General features: G+C 38.8%; 1 protein-coding gene across 3 annotated transcripts in view; it reads left to right on the top strand.

The window, feature by feature from the left end:
- The window catches only part of LOC135705672 (uncharacterized), a 279,530-nt gene that overhangs the window by 2,685 nt on the left and 255,347 nt on the right, over nucleotides 1–21,498 (top strand). For 2 of the 3 annotated variants that reach the window (XM_065227453.1, XM_065227461.1), the window contains exon 2: nucleotides 9,841–10,641. In XM_065227453.1, the coding sequence (XP_065083525.1) occupies nucleotides 10,332–10,641 (310 nt within the window). In that variant the 5' untranslated portion in view covers nucleotides 9,841–10,331. Of the gene's footprint in view, nucleotides 1–9,840; nucleotides 10,672–21,498 lie in introns of all 3 variants that reach the window. The other variant, XM_065227470.1, reaches the window with a different exon arrangement.

The following is a 21,498-nucleotide window of genomic DNA, read 5'->3' as shown; positions in this document are numbered from 1 at the left end:
AATATAGCAATGCATACATTGATCTAATTTACACAGCAATCAATTTAATGGACCTTCAGGGTCTTCCGACGGGTCATTTGGTGACCTCTCAGATCCAATAACCAACAGTTCCACACACTTAGATTTTTCTACCGAGCTCGGCTGTGCAAATCTCGGCAAAAATAAGTTTCACTGAGATCTCAACAAAAGTGACATTTGATTACTGAGTCTCGGATAATGCTTAGCTGAATCTCAGCAAACAAATGAAATGTTTGCTGAGATCCCAGTAAAACTTGTTTTGCCGAGATTTTCACAGCCGAGCTCGGTAGAAAAAAGTAAATGTACATATCACAAATCATCATTTTACTACATTTGATATAATTGCAGATAATCATGCCAAACATTGATCAAATTTATAAACCAATCAATTTTACTTATGTTCTGGAACTTCCGGTGGGCCGCCTGGGTACCATTCGGAGCCAATGACCAGCTAATATATCATCGAGTGTTCACTCGGCTGTCGACAAAAGCAGGCCACTCTCGATGTGTGCTACGCGATCGTCTGTTTTCTCGGCAGCAACCATTGTGTGGTCCTCCTCATTGTTCTTCATCAGCAGTTCTTTCGGTCGATGCGTCGTCGACTTTGGAAAGCAACCGTTTCGTGATGAGTGTGTGAGTGCTGACCACGTTTTGCGTCCATTGCTGCAATGGACGCGCTCTGACCCTCGTTGGCGTACAACAATTTGCCATACAATGAAACCACTGGAAGCGGCTCCAGTTCTGATGGAGGAGGCTTTTTGGATAGCGGAAGATAAAGTGTTTATTGTGTTGTACCTTTTGACTATAGTTTTAAGATCTATTGTATAGTGACCAAGAATCCTCGGCTCTGTAAAGTTAATTCGGTTGAGCCTTATCAAATAAATTAATAAACAAAAAAAAAAAAAAGCTAATATATCAAAAATCACAATTTACTACATTCCATACAGTATCAGAACAAATCTAAGCATACTTTATTACTTACACAGTAATACACTTTACGGATGTTCGGAATCTTCCGGTGGACCATCTGGTGACCAGTCGAAACCAATGAGCAGCTAATATTTTCCCACATCGCATATACATACAGAGACAAATCAAGACCTACTTCGATAAAATTTACGAAGCAATACATTTTACCGATGTTCCAGATCTTCCGGTGGGCCATCTGGTGGTCACCTGGTGGTTAATATACTAAAAATCATAATTTTACTACATTCCAAATAGTAGGGAAAATGGATGTAATGTCGGCCAAAATGCCTCTAATTTGGGCCCATACATAAATTCAGCAATCGACTAAATTTTCAATAGCGACCAAAAATATTAATTAGTACCGTCCCATTCACGAGTTCATCTAGATAAAATTGATGAACAGCAGATTTCAAGCGATAGGCCCAATCTTAGATCCATAGGCCAACATTAGAGCCATTTCTCCCTGGGAGGGAGAAGCAGATAGCACACACGGAATTCATTGTATACTTGTTCTTTTTGTCATGAAAAGTTTTGCCATTGAAATCAAATCAAAACAGGCGTAGCAAAATAACGGGTTTTTGCTTTGAGCGTGTAGTGATTGTTTGAGATTGTTCAGTGTGCAGTGAAAAACTGTACTTTTCTGTTTGGTATTTTATTGTGCCACTAAATGTTTTGAGAAAACTTTGTTTAATGGTATCTTTTAATATTAATTTGTGTGTATTTTGAATGAATTAAAAAGAAACGGTGTCCTATTGAATGAAATAGCTGGAATCGACAGTTTGTCATGAATTACTTTACGTAAGATTTCAATGCCGCTATGTGTATTCATGTTCAACTGTAAGAAAAGCATCATAAAATTGCTTGGCTGCCAATGACAGTTCGTGACAGCAGCCGTCTGGCTGCATTTGACGTTCCATTATTCTCTCTATATCGGCGCTATTAATTGTTATTAATCTTGTTTGTGCAGCAGGGGTTGGAAAACTAATACAACATGCATAAGGGCAGGTCCATTAATTATGTCATGCAAATTTGGCCCATTTTCATATTTTTTGTATGGACCTGAAATTTTTTTGTATGGCTTGTCACAGATTCCAAACCCTCCCCCTCCCACCTTAAAGTGTGACATAATTAATGGATGATCCCTAAACATGCTATCAATATAGACGTTTGAGTGGTTTTTATGAGTTTAAAGCTGGAATTATTTTTCGGCGTTGTGAGTGTGAGTGCGTATATATGCATGAAAATTTCAAGCATGAATGTTGCTTGTCACATTTGCATCCGCAGGGACACTCAATGAATGAGATATGAGTGTGATTTTCCGAACACTGATCGTGACTGAGTTCTGCTCGAAAACCGATCGATCGGTAACACAAGGATTTTCGAACATAAGAAATAACTTTCGAAATGTCATTTTTCATCACGAGTTAAATTTAACTTGGCAAATGGTTCACAGCCTAAGGCTGTGTTACATTTGATGAATTTTCACTTAAATTTGACAGATGGAAAATTTTAAAATAAACCTGCTACTGTACCGGACTTATTTCTGACAGACAAAGAATCAATTTTGACACCTTTACGAAAATCGGAAGATCAACAACAGAGACGTTGTCAAATTTAAGTGAAAATTCACCAAATGGAACACAGCCTAAGGATGATCTGGGTCACTGGATGGCCTTCTGGTGTACACTCAGTAATCAACACCAGGTTGTGGGTTACTTTTATTAAAATATTAATCAACACTATCCATGGATGCCTGTTGCTGTGGATATCTAGAATCACCTTGTTCTAGGTTACTGGTACCTTTTCTCCTCCTGATGGGCCCGTCGTAAACCCGGTATAAAACCGGAACCACTTGGCCAATCTGTTCCAATTTGCAGTATACCATAATTTCGAACATTCCGGCCAATTTCATGTTGAAACAAAAAAGGTAAACCCATCCTAACATTACTATTCGTATGCCTGTTCGTAAAAATAAAAACCGCATAAAGCTCATTAGGCCCTCCCCAAAAGTAAGGCAGGTGAGGTGGTGTTCATTTGAAACTCTAATAACTTTTCGGGGTTAGCTCGGATTCACATCCGTTCTTCAGCCAAGATGCAGACTTGCCAAAAGCTCCATCAAGAGCCATCAATAAGCTGAGCTCCAGCATATTTTGATGATGATATATTTTGCTCTCACGGAGCTATAAATGATGCTCAAACTGGGCTCTTGCCAACCCGCATCGCTGAGAGGGATGCATAGCTCGTTCTCGGGTGTACATCGACTCTGCCTACCGAGCAGAAATTTTAACTTCGTGATGCGCTCGAGCAAAGCAGTAAACTTGGAGCTTCGTGATGTATTCGTAGAGAGCTTGGCTCTCGATGGCTTCTCCCAGTGCGCATGAATGAGTGATTTTGTATTGTATTCGAGAAAGAAGTGCACAACCAAGAAATGAGAAAAAAGAAGCATTATGGAACGAATTGACCTTTCTGACGTTTATAACACGCACACTTGCGTAATCCCATTGCCAAGGGCGAAGTTTATTATCCTCACTTCCCTTCAGCCAAAAAATAAATGGTGTTATAGTTATCCTCACTTTCGGACCATCAATACTCGTGCGCATATAATGGACTATGCATATATTCCGTAACTCCAAAGTGGCAATTGTATTCGTAGGGTATCTTCCTATATTCTCGGCAAATGCCCCCTATTTTAGGCAAAGCAGAATAGCTCCCGTGTTTGTAAACTGAACCACAAATTCATTATTTCAACTGTCTCGTCATCGTATAGCGGATCATCTCTTGTGTCAAATACTAAAATCGCAGTTGAGATTGGAGAGATATTGGGCTATGCCGGGAATACATACATAGAGTCGAAGATAGAAACTTCTACGCTATCTATCATGTATGAGCTGCACATAGAGCAAACTTCCTTTATCGAATAGCAATTTTAGTTTACGTGGTAGTCTTTTGATTCTCGAGCATTTTGTGTTTAAAGCCATTGCTTACGTTGGGTTGTTCCGCCTTTTTTGCCTATGGTCAAGAAAGATTTCCGAGCTATCGTGTGTGCAGCGATGGTAGCGAATTGAATAAATGAACATGTTAAAAGGCAACAAGAGAATACAAAAACAAGATTTTTGTGATTGAGTTTGATTAACCTAAAAAGTGGTCCCCAAGTTAAAAAAATATCAATCTTTCAAAATTTTACGTTCTCTGGGAATTCTCGGGTGTGTATCATTGTGTATCATAATATTAAACAGAAGAACCGTGCATCAATCAAAGGCCGTGCGTGCTCTCTCCGAATGCATAACGAAGCTTTCACCGAGTCCAAGAGCCGATGTGAATCACGCCTCACTCAAGAATGAACCCCGCATCACTCATCGTGATGGGTGTTTGTGGAAGCCCAGCTTGAGCATCAATCTGAGCTCAAGCTCTTTTGCGCTCTTTGCATTTGACATCATTGCTCTTTATATGTGAGGGATGAACTAGCTCACGAATAATAAGCATCTATACGGCATAACCTGAGTTCGAGGAGTTTAGGCAAGCCTGCCAAGATGTTCTCAATCCTCCAAAGATTGTTCAATTTGTACACGAAGAAAAGCGACCATCTACAGTGCCACCTATAGCCGCGAATGTGAAAGTGGCGCGTTCCCTCATATATTTTGTCGGTTTTCCCCATACAAAATTCAAGCCCTTTGAGCGAGGGCTTCCCGTTAACCAAATGACTTCAAATTTTGGTAGGGTGTATATGATATGGAATGGTAGCGTTTGAAATTCCAGACTTTGGCTTAACGCTGAAACACCCTAAACGAAAAATTGACTTGCTCCGAAATTCGTGACTTGAGGTTGACGAATTTCGGAACAGATTTTTTCTCGTGTGGGTAGTGCTCATACACATTTTAACAAAACCAACGCACAATTCGGTTCTAAATACTTAGTGTCCACCGAAAGGCCATTTGGTGACCCGGAACAGCCGTAATCTTTACTATTATGTATTTTTAGTCAAAGTAGGCCTTGATTTTTTTTTGCAACTGTATGGAATGCAATAAGATGGTGATTTTTGATATATTAGCTACCCGGATAAACGCGAACCATATCTTGACCTTACCAAAAATGGTTAAAAATTGTTTATAATCCCTGCTAAACTCATGATCGTTTGTGTTATAAAGTTTTAACCTTATGTATGCATGGTTTTTTTTGGAATTACCATTCAAAATTCATACATTTTCGGAAAGAAAACTAAATTAGAACCTTTTTACTTATGGTTTGAGAATTCTAATGGTAATGGTTATGGTAGTCAGTAAGGTTCATGGGTGGTTTTGTATTGTCGGTCAACTTCACAAATTAGTAATCATTAATTTACAGGCAACCTATTCGCGATATATTCCACATAAAGTTGATCGATGTTACAAAACCATTTATGGACCTTACTGACTGCCATAATCATTACCATTAAAGTTCTCAAACCATAAGTAAAAAGGTTCTAATATAGTTCTCTTTCGAAAATGTATGGAGACAAGAAGAATTTTGAATGGTAATGGTTCTTAAAAAAAACATTATTTGTAAGGTTCACTTTCAAAAAACCATAATACATGAGGTTAAAACTTTATCACACAAACGTTGATGTAAAGTTACGTAGTCACTGGCTTTAAGTGGTCACCAGATGGCTCGCTGGATGATTCGAAACATAATTAAAGTTAATTGCTGTGTAAATTTGATCAAAGTAGGCCTTGGTTTGTTCTGACCTTGGATTACCTTGGATATTACATGGTATGTAGTAAAATGGAGAATTTTGAATATTAGCTAGTCATTGGTTCTAAGTATAGTCGCTATATTTATAGTCTGGCGGATAGAATTTCGATCTATCAAAAATCGGAACCAATTAAATATATTGTAGACGAACAATTGAAAAGGTACTATCAACTTTTATAAACAAAACGTTGCCAATCGAACACAAATTACCAGCATCATCGGATAGGGGAAACTTTCCCAACCCAAAGATGGTGTTAGTTAGCGTAGACGAGCTTTGAGTCACGAGAAAACGGTTTCCGAAGTTTTGTTCGAAATAGCTGATGTGGTCTTTTCTGCCGTTGGTCGTGGTTTGCTCGATTGGTTCCGCTATTTGTCAGCTCAATTGGTTCCCGACATTTTATCCGCCAGACTTTGAATATAGCGACTATAGTTCTAAGAGGCCACTAGATGGCCCGCCGGAAGATCTTGGACTTACGTAAAATTGACTGTCGCGTCAATTTGATCAACATATGCCTTGATTTTTCTCAGCCACTATATGAAATGTTGACAAATTATTGTTATTTTTGATTAACTCGTCGATGGCTCCGAGTGGTCACCAGGTGACCGTCCGGAAGATCCGGAACATCCGTAAAATTGATTGCTGTGTAAATTAGATCAAAGAAGGCCTTGATTTGTTCTGATCAGGGGGACCCTATCCTTGTAAACCACATATAGATGCACCATAGCTCACATGACTTTGACATTTTTTGACAATCTGACACTTTGGGCATACTGACAGCGGTAAAACTGACGGAGGTACGACAGAACAAAACCGCTTACTCTTTCAAACTTGCATCGTAGTGCTCAATGCTAGAAAGAGCAGTCTGTTGCAGTCATCCTCACCCACTAGATTCATCACATTGATGTGAGCTCCGCCGAAATTCGTGATTGTTACCCCCGTGGTTCTGATGCTATATGAAATGTAGAAAAATGGCAAGGGGTAGTTCACTCCGCACACCAATCTTGGGTCATCTTTTTTGTCAGTGTGCCTGCGATTGTTTGTAAAATACCCATCCCGGCAACCTGGTATTTCTCACCCCTTGAATGTTTTGGTTTGAAATCGCAAGGATAAATCGAATTGAGGATGACGCGGGAAGTGGCGGGTGTTCGAAATTTTGGTGTTTTGTGTTTATAGGGTAATAAACGTCCTGTGTTTTAGTGTTTTATAATGCCCTCAAAGGCAGACCCGAAACCTAGCTTTTCGTGATGTGAAATGCATCGGTCAAGCAGCGGCCGGAAGAAGTTGGAACCAGTGGGGAGCATTGTTGGAGAACGATTATAGAGGATGATGAATAGACTTCTTTAGTTTGTTTTGTGCATTATTTGAATTAAGGGTACTAATGGGGTTTGATTAACTGTCTCTTTCTCTTGAGCCCACTCTAGAACCTACATTTTGTATTTAGATCTATAAGTGAACTGCTGGTCTGAGTTCCTCTGGTTTATTCAATTAGAGGATGTTCCTGAATATACAGCCAAACAGCACGTAATGTTGTGAACAACTTCAATAAGGCTGTCCACGAGACAGTTGCGATCAGCTGACTTATTTGTTTACCAAGAACTTTTGACAGATCACAGTAGAACTGACAGTGAATGAATTTGAATATTAATATGAATTTCTACTACTACACATTCAACACCAGATCACTCACACACTCTTGATTTCTAGCTGTCAGTTCCACTGAGAAACGTCGCTTGGATCACCTTATGACAGTTGTTCAGCAGTGCTCCCATTTTATTTTCAACAATCCAATGCCTACGAGATTGTGTCGAAGGTATGTCGATGGATGTGCCCAAGCTGTGGCGAATCTAATTTCGGCATAATGTGCTGAGTGACTTACCCCTTGGAAAATGGTGATTTTTGATATATTAGCTGGTCCACGGCTCAGAGCTAGGGGCAAGCCAGCTGTACTCCGAGTTAATATTTTTGCATCGAGTAAATTTGAGTTACTCATAATTACTCAAGATTAATCAAAGTAGTCCTATGTCAACAAGTGAAAATAGTTTGAATATACATCATCTGTCATCAGTTTGAGTAAACATCGACTGCAATCCAACGAGCGCTTGTGATGAAGTTCCGGACCCGATTCCGATGAAGGCGGATGATACTGTGCCTATCCTATCATCAAGATAGTGGAACGACCATCGTACAGTACGAGTGCCTGTGTAGTGAGATGGCAGTTTTGTGGTGGCCTGGTATGGCAGTTTCGTTGGTATGTGGAACTGGTTCCGATGTTCAAGTGCAGGAAACTGACTATGTCGGTCGTTTGCGACAAGGCCGCACTTTGTCGAACCAATAAATGGATTCCTTAGCGATTTAGGGATGTCGAATAAACATCGCCGAACTCTTCAACCCAAAACCTGCGACTCCATGTCACCATTAGTTGAGACAAGTATTTCACCAAGGAGAGGCTTGTTTTCATTAAACCCCCTGCCAATCCCTACATTTTGCAAATATCAACAACATGGTTTGTTTAATACAATTTCTGTAATGTATACTGTAAAACGTCCAGTTGCAATAATAAAAATATAATGAACATAATCTGTAACCCTGAATCTACAAAATTTCTGCATTGAATTTCATTACTGCCCCAGTACAAATCATTGGAATATTTTGAGAGCCATGGTTATTTCAGGAGAGGGCCAAGCAAACCAAATGTCTTCCAGTAAATATTCATAAATGTGTGACTAGAAGGCAGTGTTGGCAAAATCATCAATCAAATTATATTTTTCCACTCTCACACGCTCTTAATATCACGCGTGATATTGGAACAAAATATCATGGTCGATATTGATTTTACAAGCTCCTTTGATATTGCGAGACTATTCACCACGTGTAAAAATCAAGCGGAGAGTTGACTTGTTACAAAAATCATTCCATGGCACATCGTTTTCTTAGAAAGAGAAAGCATAGTTTGCTATCTCTTTTTAATCTTCACTGATGGCAGACGCGAAGGGACTGCTACAAGCCGTTATGGAAGTTTAGGTTGCATTCGGGTGTAAAGCAAAAATCATTAAACTCAATCTCACCACAGTTTGTTGAGATTTGCAGCTGGTAAGTTTTGTTAGTTTTGATATTCCGCGCTGCGATATCATAGCTTGCAAAATCAACCGCAGCTTTATGCTTGTTGATATTTGTATACGAAAATCAAGCGTGATTTTGGGCATTGGTGATATTTGATTTTTTGATATTTTTCCAACACTGCTAGAAGGAATATTTTTAATATGAAATCGGTATGGAACAATTAAGCGATTAGAATAATAATAGGTAATAACTACATTTCGAAGGACGAACAATTTCGTTATTTGAGGATGATGTTCCGGTATGAAACGCGGTTAGATGATATTGTTGTTTGACAAGTGGGGAAGGAGCACAACAAAACATGGTTACTGAGACTGCTTGTATTGAAATTTATTCAATTACAGCGTTCGCTATTTTATAACTTTGTATTTGAACACAGATAAAAGACAAATTCAAATGAGATTCAGTTTATGGTGATTTTGCAATATTAAAACGTTATTTGGTGTCAGGCTCACTTTGAAGTGGTTGTTACATGAAATGTATTTTAATTAGCGAATTGCTACCCCAGTTTTGTTGTTGTTGTAAAATTAACATTATTCAGTTACTGATAGATGAGTGTACAATGTACATAACTTGAACCTAATTTTCAATGGGATAACAACTTTGAATATTGAATTGAATCTTTGATGATTTTGGAACAATACTTATGAATAATTTATTTTGTAATTGTTATTTAATTGAGCATCAAATACAATTTCATAGTCCTACGTAAATAATGCGGTCGTGCTTCGGACACAACCCTTAACTGTTTTTTTTTTTAGTTAGATGAGCGTAGGGACGGGCAAGCGCCTAAAAGAAACTTCCGAAAGAAGCATCAAAAGAAATATTCTCTTAGACGCTTGCCCGTCGCTACGCTTCTCCGCTTTACAAATGAATCTTAAAATACTTGAAACGTCTGGTAGTGCTCTGTTCTTGTTCTGTAACGCGTTCCTCGTGTGGTCGTTGCTATACGTGCTAATTGCCTTCTTTCACACTTGACACTCATCCACGCTAATCCCACATCCCAGAGCACGAGTGGTGGCAGTGAAAATTGTCTTTTAATTGTCTCCGCGGCGTGAGCTGTCTCAAATGTTGAAATATAAAATAAACAACCCCTAAAAGTGTAGCATTTCGATGGGAAGTGCTGTACGAGAAGTGATCGTGAAAGTGTAAGAGCCAACCAAGAAGAAAAGGAAGAAAATGCCAATGGATGTGATTTCATAATCGACGGCCTTTTCTCTCACGCGGTGTGTTTGTTGGTGACCTTTTACGACCCTTCACATGCATGATACGACTTCTACGTTTGCCCGGGAAATCCAACAAACAGGAAGAGAACGGCAATCACACCCACCGAGTGAGAGAAGAATGCAAATAGCTGCTTCCGGTTCTGCTGGCACCGGATGAGTTGAAACTAGAGAACGAAGGGTCATCACTGTCGGCGCGATTCGACCACAATTGGAATCAATTTTTGAGGTGGTCTCTGTCGCTTGGTGTTGAGCTTCAACGACAACCGGAGAAGATGAGTGACAAGCTAGCGGCTGGTGGCCGGTACAACCGTATCAGTCCATCGTCGGGCCGTGGTTCGATCATTGCCTACTCGCCGTTGCCGAAATCCGAACAGGATTGCCTCCAGGCGCCGGGAAACAATTGCCTGGCCATTCCGTTGTCCGCCATCCAGACCGACAACAATAACCATCAGAAGGCGATGCCTCCGATGCCTTCGCTCGGTGTGGTTGGCGGTGGTGGCAAGGGAGCCGTCATCAGCACCGGACCCAACCATGGGCACGGTAATCATGCCGATGGGACGACTGCGGGCCATAAACACGCCGGTCAGAATCATAACAATAATAACAACAACGGTAATGTAGAACTAGTGATAGAATATATTGCTTTTCGTTCGTTTTCGGCCTGCCGGAAAGATGTCTTGCCCTTTCCCTCTTCTTTGGACCACTAGAGAATGAGTACATGTACATGTTTGAATCGTTTCACCTTTCTCACCTTTAGTTCTAGGTAGCAGTTCATTAGCTAGTCGTAGTCGGTTTGCTTGTTTGTTTTGAATCTCGCGTTGGAGTACGTGTTTCAATTTTTTTTTTCCTTTAGAGAGTCACTTGGTGGCACGTAATGCATTTTGATGTCCCTCGACGTACGGACGGAGTAGTGGCGTGTATGTAGATGATTTTCTCTAAGTAGAGCAATGCGACCTTTTGCCGAGCCAGTAGATGGCCACTTTATGATAGGTCTCGTATAATTAGAGAAACTTTTACTTGAGTTTGACGACGGCAATGGGAACGAAAAACGAAAATCACAAAGCATACGGCGACGGTGACCTTTGTGTTACTGAGTGTAATTGTAGTATTTATCATATCATTAAGAAGTTAACCTTTTTCAAATGTTTATTTTTATTCACTTATGTTTTTCCTTATTCCCCAATAACATAAAAGAGTCAATTATTGCTATCTATGTCTTATAGTACGTTCAGACTACAGAGTTATAGATGCAAGCTCATATATGCTGATGATCTAAAGATATATGTGGTGGTACGCTGCATCGAGGATTGTCTTCCCCTCCAAATGTTGCTCAACATGTTTGTTGATTGGTGTCGCTTGATTAAGCATCGCAAAATGCCAAGTGATGACCTTCCATCGTTCCAAAGACCCGATAATTTATGAATACCACATCGATGATACTGTGCTTGATAGGGTGGACCATGTGACCGATCTTGGTGTTCCATTCCCATTACGCATTGATTATTTCCAAGGCAAACCATCAACTTGGCTTTATCTATAAAATTGCCAAGGACTTCACGGATCCATACTGTCTAAAAGCGCTATATTGCTCCATCGTGCGACCGATTCTAGAAAACACTTTACTCGTATGGGCTCCAAACGACGTTACATGGAACCTATGAATCGAGCGAGTCCAAAAAAGGTTCATACGGCTTGTTCTCAGGAATCTACCATGGCGTGATCCGTCTAACCTTCCAGCGTATCCCACTGAATCCCGTCTGCTTGATCGAAGACGAAAATTACAACAAGCTACGTTTGTCGTTAAATTACTCAACGGTGACGTCGATTGCTCCTATCTTTTATCGCTCCTTGACTTCCATTCTTCAGGTAGGATATTACGTCAGCGGTCCCTGATGCAGCCGGGATTTCATCGTTCTCTGTATGGTAATAACCAGCCTATATCTGCAATGGTTCGTTTGTTTGCATCGGTTGAATCCGCGTTCAATTTTGGTATGTCAACGCAACAATTTGTAAACAGAGTAAGAAGATTGAACATAATTTAGATATTCATTAAGACTGTTTGTCAGATGATTTACTAAACAATAAACAATAAACATGTTATAATTGCTCAGTCTGAACAGCACTTTAGCTTTAATACCCATAGACCACATTTGAGCTTTTTCTCTTACATTTTTTTCGCAGTAAAACTTTGATTCGATTTTCTACCAAAATTGTCATTGAATCAACTGTTAAAAACGATTGTCATTATAGATCGCTAAAAAATCACAATTTGGAATTTCAATATGTATAACTAATATATGTATAATAAAGTGGGTCAAGTATGTATGGTGCGTCACAATCCCCTGTTCTGAATGAAATCGAATTTATTTTTATTTTCTATCATTAAATGGAGTTAACAGAACTAAGTCAGAATAAATTGTCTCATTTTTTAATTGTCCACAGATTTTTAAACTTTGACCGAACAGTTCCACAATTAAAAATACAGAGGATAATTCACAAAATTTTCCAAAGCTACGCAACTCTAAGTAAATTCTGACATGGGTCCCAATGCAATGCTGTCAAAAACTTTTAAGGAATTCTGCCATCAATTTCAAAACAATTGTAATGAGAATTCGAATGGAATCTGCATCTGAAGTTGATTCGATTCCAAAGAAATTCTAAGGAGAATTTAATATTCTCGGAACCGCCACGGAGAGTTTAATCAGCAGTAGCTTTGAGCTGAATTCCATGGAAGTTCAAACTCACAACATCTGAGGGTAGCGTCATGGGAGCATTGGGACAGGAATACAAATTATTTGTAATAGAATTTTGGAAAAATTCGAACGGAATTCAAGACACGACATTTGATGGAAAATTTGTGAGGAATTTGGAATAATTTAGTAAGAGTTCTGAACATAATTCTGAGAATCGAGAAGAAAAAAGTTCTGATAAGAGTTCTAAGGGAATACTGAAAAAAATCCAAAGTGATTCAAATGAATATTGATAAAAAAAATCCAAGGGAATCTCAACCTGATAAGGCCTAGGAGGAAGATTTCTAGAAACTTCTAATGAGAATACAAAAGAACATCTGGAAACATTCCATGGACACTTTTGAAAAAGGCTGATTGAAATGTTCAGTGTTGGGAAAATCAATCTCAAATCTCAATCATCGATTCCTCCTGAGAGAATAAACTCGCGTGCGAATTTGACAAACAAAAATCTCACGCTTGAGATTATCATGCATTTTCACGCACTCCAGATTTTAACAGATTCCTTAAATATGTTGCTTTAAAAATTTCACTGCAATCGATGGACCCTCTAATAAAAAAATATAAAGTTAAGCTTAAAGGCTGACTAAAAGTAAATTGGTATGCACAAAATGACCTGTAATTCGTAATTCAATAAGTTAAAAAGTCCTTTAATGGTTGCTGTTCAGGACGGTGGCAACTGAACAGCCGTAGTTTTGATGACGGGGTGCAGCCTACCAAGCTTACGTCGTTGAAAACAAAGAACAATACACTCAAAAATATTACAAAACGAATATAGATTAAATTTTATGCATTTTATTGTTTTTCAAAATTTATCCATTGGTTCGATTAAAATTTTCGTCAAAATTATACTAAGTCCGAATAACGGAGTGGAATTCGATCAGTGTTTACTAAAATGATGGGAAAAAGAACATCTGGATTCTCTTCGGAGCTTCGTGCTGGTGAAGAGCTTCGTCCCGGCGGATTTCTACTGCGCCTGTGATCTGCTCGGCAGCTAGACTGAGTGAGCATGAGTTCATTCTAGTAACCATCGAAATTGTAAGTATTTTTGAAATAATATTCATAAAAAATAAATTAATTAAAAAACCTTCCTTAGACAATTTTAATTTTTATTTGAAAACAATAATATAGGTATATCATAAATAAAATAAAGAAGTGAAAAATACATTTTCTCGAATAAACTGTATCTATGCATTGTAAGTATATTTCGATTTTATACTATGGAACGCATAAACCATTTTTATACTAATGTCGTTTTCGCTTTTACGGTGTAGTACTGGTGTAGTGTAAGCGGGAATAAGCGCGAGTCTTTGACAGCTCAACATCATTTGTTTGTAAACAAAGGTGCATCCTATATCTACACCCTAAAATATTTCGGTGTACGGCAGTGTAGCACCGGTGTAGCTACACCGCAAAAACGAAAACGACATAAGTTTGCATTCTCTCCCTTTATACAGACCTTTGCGTCGGTACGGAGAGTTGTGATTTAGCGTAACTTTTATACTATTTAGATTTCAATATTTTTGAGTGTACACGAAACATTCAATAGACTATAAACTACCATACACAGTACACAACGCATTACGATATATCTTACTCTAGTTAAATGTGAAATCTAGGTAGTCTCTGTACACGGAATTCTTGAATTTTCGGATAGTTAAAAACACAAATAGGGACTAGAAATGTAAGTTCTGGTTGATAATTACACTATTCAATATTAAAACTAGATGCTTATGTGCTACCATGAATGATTGTTAAACTTAATGATAAAACCTTTTCAACTTGCAGCAAACTCCACCAAAATTCGAGTTCCGCTATCGGATTATCCAAACTATTTCTTCGACTATATCAACAAATTCTTCAAGATTTTTATCCGTATCAACGGAGTGGATTCAGCCATCAAAGCGCAATTGCAGTCTATCGCGATGGCGGTGGCCAGATAAACGTGCTCGTGTGGAGGATTCATCGAGCTTGAGGACAAGATGGTGCAATGCCAAACATGTTTGCCTCACGTTCATGCATCTTGTACAAGGGAGAAAAACACCTTCGGTGGAACTCTTCTGGAGTGCATACGATGCATCGACGAAGAACCAGCACCGCCTCGATCACACTCGAGACGATCGACGAGCACTACGGTACATGCCAGGATTTTACTCAATATTCGCCGGGTGGAGGAGGAAAAATCCATACAAGAGAAAGCGGTGGAGGAAAAGGCACGTCGGGATCAGCTAGACGAGAATGTGCGAAGCCGGCGGACAATATCGAGCACGCAGAAGGTTAAAGGTGTATTCAGATCTAAGCGATATTTCACGCGCGGAGAGAGATTTTGCGAAGGTACGAGAGGGAGAAAAGTACTAGTTGTCTCTCTCATACCAACGCAAATTTTGCTCCGCTCCGCTAATGTACGCTTAGATCTGAATACACCTTAAAGAGTGGTTACAAAGGGAAACCACTCCGTTGGCAGGTATCGGCATCGTGTGTAAACCAATCCCCGCTGGTGTGCCGTCCAGGACTGAAACTATTCCCAAGCAGGCTCATCCCTTGCTAGTGACAATTTCAACCGCTTCCCCCCATCTAGAAGCTTCGACTACGCCAGCAGGTTTAGCATCATGGTTCCAACCGGTCGAAAGTATGTCCCGGTGGCGGCGTTCTACGCAAGACAAAACAAACTCCACCAAAATTCGAGTTTCGCTATCGGATTGTCCGAACTATTTCTTCGACTATCTCAACAGTTGCTTTACAGTTCTTTTAGTAAAACTTCAAAGTTACAGCATTAGATGGTTACATTTCTCCAGTTCGAACGAAATCTCGAACCTTCCTCTTGATGGAGCCCATCAGCGCCCGCACAGTGGAAACGGACACGGAATTAGCGCATTTCTTCCATTTTGGCCGCATTTGCTGGATGTCTTTGACTGCCCCGCCGCTTCGTCGAAGTCGCTGCTTTGAAATTGCCCGGTATTTTTCGATTGGTAGAAATTTCGGGCAATTCGGAGGATTCTTTAGATTGGGAACAAAATCGATCTCCTTGCAGTAGTGGCAGCTTGCCAAATCTCTCCAAAAGATGACTTTGCCCTATGCTTGTGGATGAACGGCAATACACGCTTTTTCAGGCATTTTTCGATGTAAACTTTGGATGTCATCGTCGAGGATGTGACGAATGATTCAGGCCACAACTGCAAATCGCTTGCCAAATCATGGCCTTCTTCGCGAACTTGTCGGCAACCACGAATTTAAATCTTCCCGGCACATTTCCACGTCCAGTCGCGATGTAAAACTTTTGCCCGGGAAGCTGCTTAAAAACTAGTTTGACGTATGTTTCGTCATCAATCAAAGTGCAACCCTTGTGTTTCATCATAACACGGTCGTACAAGAGCCTTGCACGCTTTTTGGCCACGTTTCTGTTTCATGTGCCGGTTTGGATGTTTACTGGCTTTGTACGACTTGTATTCCTCCCTGGCAAGAATGTTCCGCACCGTTTGAAAGTTGGCGTTGTTCCATCTGGCCACATCTCGAATTGAAAGACAGGGGTTGGCTTTGGTTGGGTTGGTTGTCTTCATTAAGGAGATTTTCAGCCAGACGCTGGTTCATCTCCGGAAAAGGGTTGGCTTTAACGCACCTCAACACCTTGCTGCGCAGCTGACGATCCCTGGTTCAAGTTTATTCGTAGGTCAGCTGATTCCTTTCCACACTTAGGGTTTCCTTGTAGGTTTTGAGCACTGGACAAACTGTTGTTTTCGGCATATTCAGCACTTTAGCCAGCTTGGAACCGAACTACTCCGGATTTTCCAGGCGTTTGTGCACAATATTTTTTTCATCTTTCGAGTTCCATGACGTTATTTCTGAACGTGATCGACTACTTTGATCAAACTTGCACCAGTTGTTCTCTACGGAAGTGTAAACAAACCATTGTCAACGATTTTCGATTCCCAACACTAGAGGCGTGCTAGTGGCGCGCGAGGGGCGTACCAATTTACTTTTAGTCAGCCTTTACTAACTTTGATTATTAAAGACCATCAACGTTGGACATTATTGCAACATCGTACATGGAATTATTGCAACATGTTTGCAATGGATTGCAGAACCATGATAATTGAGACATTTTCTAAAGATTATTGGCTGAAAAATTCTTCAAACTTTTTTTTTATCTGGATTTTTTTTTAATTTTGAGTTTTTGTTTAGATTTTGGCTATAATTCTAGATAGTAACAGCTTTTGTAAACAATGACTTCTATCGATGATTTCGAGGAATTCAAGCCACGCTCACGCAAATTAACATCACCATCGGATAGGGGAAGACTACCCCTACCCGATGGTTTTGTTGGTTTGTGTGGGCGTGCCTTGAATTCCTAGAAATCATCGATAGAAGTCATTGTTTACAAAAGCTGTTACGCCCTAATTCCAGCTCTATCTAGAATTATTATTTTTGGAATCCTGAATTTATAAAAATTAAACTTTCAATATGCAGGAATTTTCCTAATTTTGGAATTTAGAGAAATCGAAAACTGTTCACTATTGAAAACAATAAATTGAGCTTTGGAAACTTAGCAAGGCTTTTGAATCTAGACATCCACCAGTTTTTTTAAGTTTGTTGGTGAGATTTTTGAAGATAATTCATAAATGTTTTATGGAGAATTTTAAAGACATCTGATAATTTTTAGCATTTTTTTAAGTATCTGTGATTATTGAGTTACCTTAGCAGTCTGAATTAGTTTAGAATTCTGAATTGTCCTAGAATTTTTAAATAATTCTGAAAATAGTTTACAATGAAGCGTGAGACGAATTCATTTTGAAAGCAAAGGTGAATTTCAAGTTAATTCTGCGTAGAGTTCCATGGATCTTTGTTTGCTTCGTGGTCGTGCCATAAAGTAAGGGTTTGATTCCCGCTCCAGCCGGTGTAGCTTTTAGAAACCAAGGTTGCAAAGACTCATTTCAGCTAAAACAATGTTTTTCTAAATTATGAAATAATTAGATGCCATGATCAAATTTTGAATTGGTAGGATACAAGAAGAGGTTGCAAAGAATGTGTTTGACATATTAAACCTGTTTATTTCACTTCATGAGAGTCACAATCAGCGATTTTTCACAAACTCACTCACTCACTCACTCACTCAGCGATCAGAAAATCGCTGATTGTGACTCATAGAAAGCAAAATTTACAGGTTTTATGTTTCCAACGCATACTTTGTAACCTCTTCTTGTAAGTTACAAGTAAAACATGCCATCATACCATCTTTTGGTTTTATTATTCCGAAAAACATTATTTTAGCTGAAATGAGTCTTTGCAAACCTTGTTAGAAACCAGAAAATTTTCCTACTGGTGTGGTGTGTTGTCAGTTGCCTAGTGTTAAGTATGCAGTCTGTGCAACCTCTGGTTGAAGACGGTGTCAATTAAAAACTCGGATGCCAACTGCATTTACATTTTGTGAAGAAAGGAAATAGTAGAAAATCATAGAAAATTCTTAAGGGTATGCTGATACGAATTGTGAGAATAATTTCATTGGAATTCTGTACAATGTTCCTATGGAGATTCAGTTTTATTAAATTAAAAAAAAATGTAAACGGAATTATGCGAAATTTCTGGGAGACTTTCAAGGCCATTTTGGCAAGTACTTGAGTACTTAGGAAATACTAAAGAGGATTTCAAAACAATTCTGACCATACCTACAAAGCAGTTCAAAGATAATTATGAGATAAGTCTGAGAAGAGTGTGACGGTCATTCTCAAGAGTGTACCAAGGAATTCATTAAGAATATTCTAAGGGAATTTCATAGAGAAAAATGAAGGCAAAATTAAGCAAATTCTTGGAAATTACTACCATTTTGAGGGAATTGTTGAGTTGGAGAGTGGTTTATAAGAGATTACAAGAGATAATTCTAAGAACTCTTAGAATGTTACTGAAAAAGTTTGGATATTATCAAGATTATTTTAGGGGCATACAGAAAAGAAGTAAGATGGAATTCTAAGATGATTCAAATTGAACTCTGAAAAAAGGACGAATACATCCTGTGAAGAGTTCCAAGTAAATTCAGATACGCAAAAAATTTCATGATCTGGGACCCAGGAAAAATATAAATTCCAGAATTTAGAATCATTTCAAGATCCTGAGACTTCAAAAATGACGCTTTCAGACTATCATTTTAATTAGGGTAGAGAGCTACTTCGGCCTAATCGCCCATTTTGGGCCTATAGAGCAGAAAACTTCAAATAAATTCATGATTTCAGAGTTAACAAGTTAATTATGCGTTTGGTACGATACTTTAGCTAATAAGCTACCGAACGAAGTCAATGAGAACGCGTGATATGAAGGTTTGCACCCATTATTCTCAAAAACAAAAGAAGCGTTCCGACCGAATCATTTTTTATCTTCATCCAATATGCCGGAGTAAATTCATTGGCGTTTCAATGGCGATTCAATGCGTTAGGCCGAGTTTAGAATCCGTAGGCCGAGTTTGGCGTCAAGAAGCAGTGTTAGACTTTTGACAATATCTCAACATTGGTTTCTCTTTATCAAATCTTACGGTACGTATGGAAAGATAAATAAATTTGGAAGCCATCAGTAATAATAACATTCCGTTTGGTGTTAAACTGTGCTACATTAAGAAAGACTAAGTGCGGGTTGTGCTTAATAGGCCGGAAATGGGGTAGTAAACCCTATTTATAAATCTTTGAAATAAAATTATTCGTAATGGCCAATAGTGGAGTTATCCGTAGATTATGTAAACTGTGTGTGAGTACCACGATGTTAGGCCCATTTCAGCTAGGTAAATTTCACTTTAAAATAAAATTTCCTACTGGTCTACCGGTGTATGACGTCAAGAATTTAATTGTAAGTCTGATCAACCTTAGGGTAATATAAGAATCATTTAGAACTAATAAAATCTTTAAGACATATTCTGGTACTGCATCAAATAGTAAAGACAAAATCGACTATTAGTTAAAACAATTCATCCCATCAAAGTTGCTTGATTCGTTGCTCCTCATTCTTTTAAAAAAAGTTACAGCTTAAAAAACAATTCTAAAAATATTTCCTGCTGTATTTTACCAAAAATTTAACTAAATTTTTGAAATACTGCGTAATGGATATTTAGACTTTTTGGGCACACTGTGTCAATACTTGTTTTTTACTTTTGGACGATTTTTAGCAATGCTAACAAGTTATTTGCTTTATATAATTTATTTAAACATGTAATTCATAAACATTCTGCTACTTTGACAAAATTCCAGATGATCATACTGACCAATTCTTACGGAAGATAAGCACATCACTTTGATCTCAGTATGTTCAAACCAGGATTTTTTCGGAGCATTCCAGATTTTTCCAGATTTCATATTTCAACTGGTCCAGATTTTTCTGAAATTGACCTGGCAACGCTGGTTATCAAGACAATTTCATTTGTTTACATCATGGCTTCACCGGAGCAAGCACGTCAATCCACGATCCACGATTGCACGCTCGAAACGAAAATCCCGGTCTATCCGCTCCTGGCAGTTTTCGTTCAAATTCCTGGGCAGGAATATTATACCTCGGTTGTCCGGAAGAATGTTAAATCAAAAAGAAGTCGACATTACCCAAAAAGTTCCTGGCGGTACTTCTGGGACCATGAACCAGCAAATTTACCAAGATGAGTGCCTACTTAAGAGAATACTGCCTTTTCTGGAGCAGCATGAGGTGGATTGTCTATTTCGGCCGGACTTGGCAAGATGTCACTACTCAAATTGATAGTTAATTCTGAGCACAATAACAATTATGAAACTAAAAAACACATTAAGCATCTTTGACATGTTCGGTCAGTCTGGGGGCCGCACAAACTCACTCGGCAGACCGTTGAATGAGCACCACTGTCCTAGACCCTCACTACTCTAAACCATCACATTTCTTAAATATAAATCTTGAAGGTCAAGGTATGACTACACACTAATCGAGTCAGTACGGTTTTACCGAGTTTTTGAATTGCGGAACTGTTCGGTAAAAGATTAAAAATCTGTGGAAAATTTATTAATGAGAGAATTTGTTCTGAACTTGTACTTGTATACTTAGTCCTGTTAGCCCCATTTAATGATAGAAAATAAAATTGGTAAATTTCATTGATTCCTTACGGATAACGGTCATTTAAATTTTTACCGACTTTTTCAGCAATTCAAAAACCCAGTAAAAAAATACTGACTCCTGTAAAAAAATCTTAGTGTGTACAGTTAGGTACAAACTTTATAATTACAGATAACGGTGTTTTTTTCTGAATACGAATAAAATATGGGATTGATCAAGAAGCAAAACAACCGTCATTAACACAAGGGCCCTTTTATTCCTTTAACTTACAGCCAAGTCATTCACACCACGTGCAAAGGCAAATATGTGGGCATGTGTGTATGTCACAGTCACACAACACTTCCCCGTAAAGTGAAGAAAATGTTAATTGAACTTTCCATCCGTACCTTTTCTCAGCACACAGTACAGCAGAACTCTAGCCGGGCCGGAATATCCCTCCATATTGTGCTGGAGGGAAATTCTTCGCCAGACTTTCACTAAAGATATGTGTTCAGGAATGTTCACACTTCACCTTATCGGTGTGCTTGCTGTCGGTAGTTAGTTTTGAACGGCGGTGCCAAATGAGGGCTGATGGCTACATATAGTCACATCGCAGCCCGAGACCAGGAATGTTGAGAATTTGATAAACAGGGAAATTTATGTAAAA

Source organism: Ochlerotatus camptorhynchus, unplaced genomic scaffold (genome assembly GCF_037179485.1).
Source record: "Ochlerotatus camptorhynchus isolate MF236.1 unplaced genomic scaffold, CSIRO-AGI_Acam_v1.1 ptg000022l, whole genome shotgun sequence".
Lineage (NCBI taxonomy): Eukaryota > Metazoa > Arthropoda > Insecta > Diptera > Culicidae > Ochlerotatus > Ochlerotatus camptorhynchus.
This window is presented reverse-complemented; position numbering and strand designations above follow the sequence as displayed.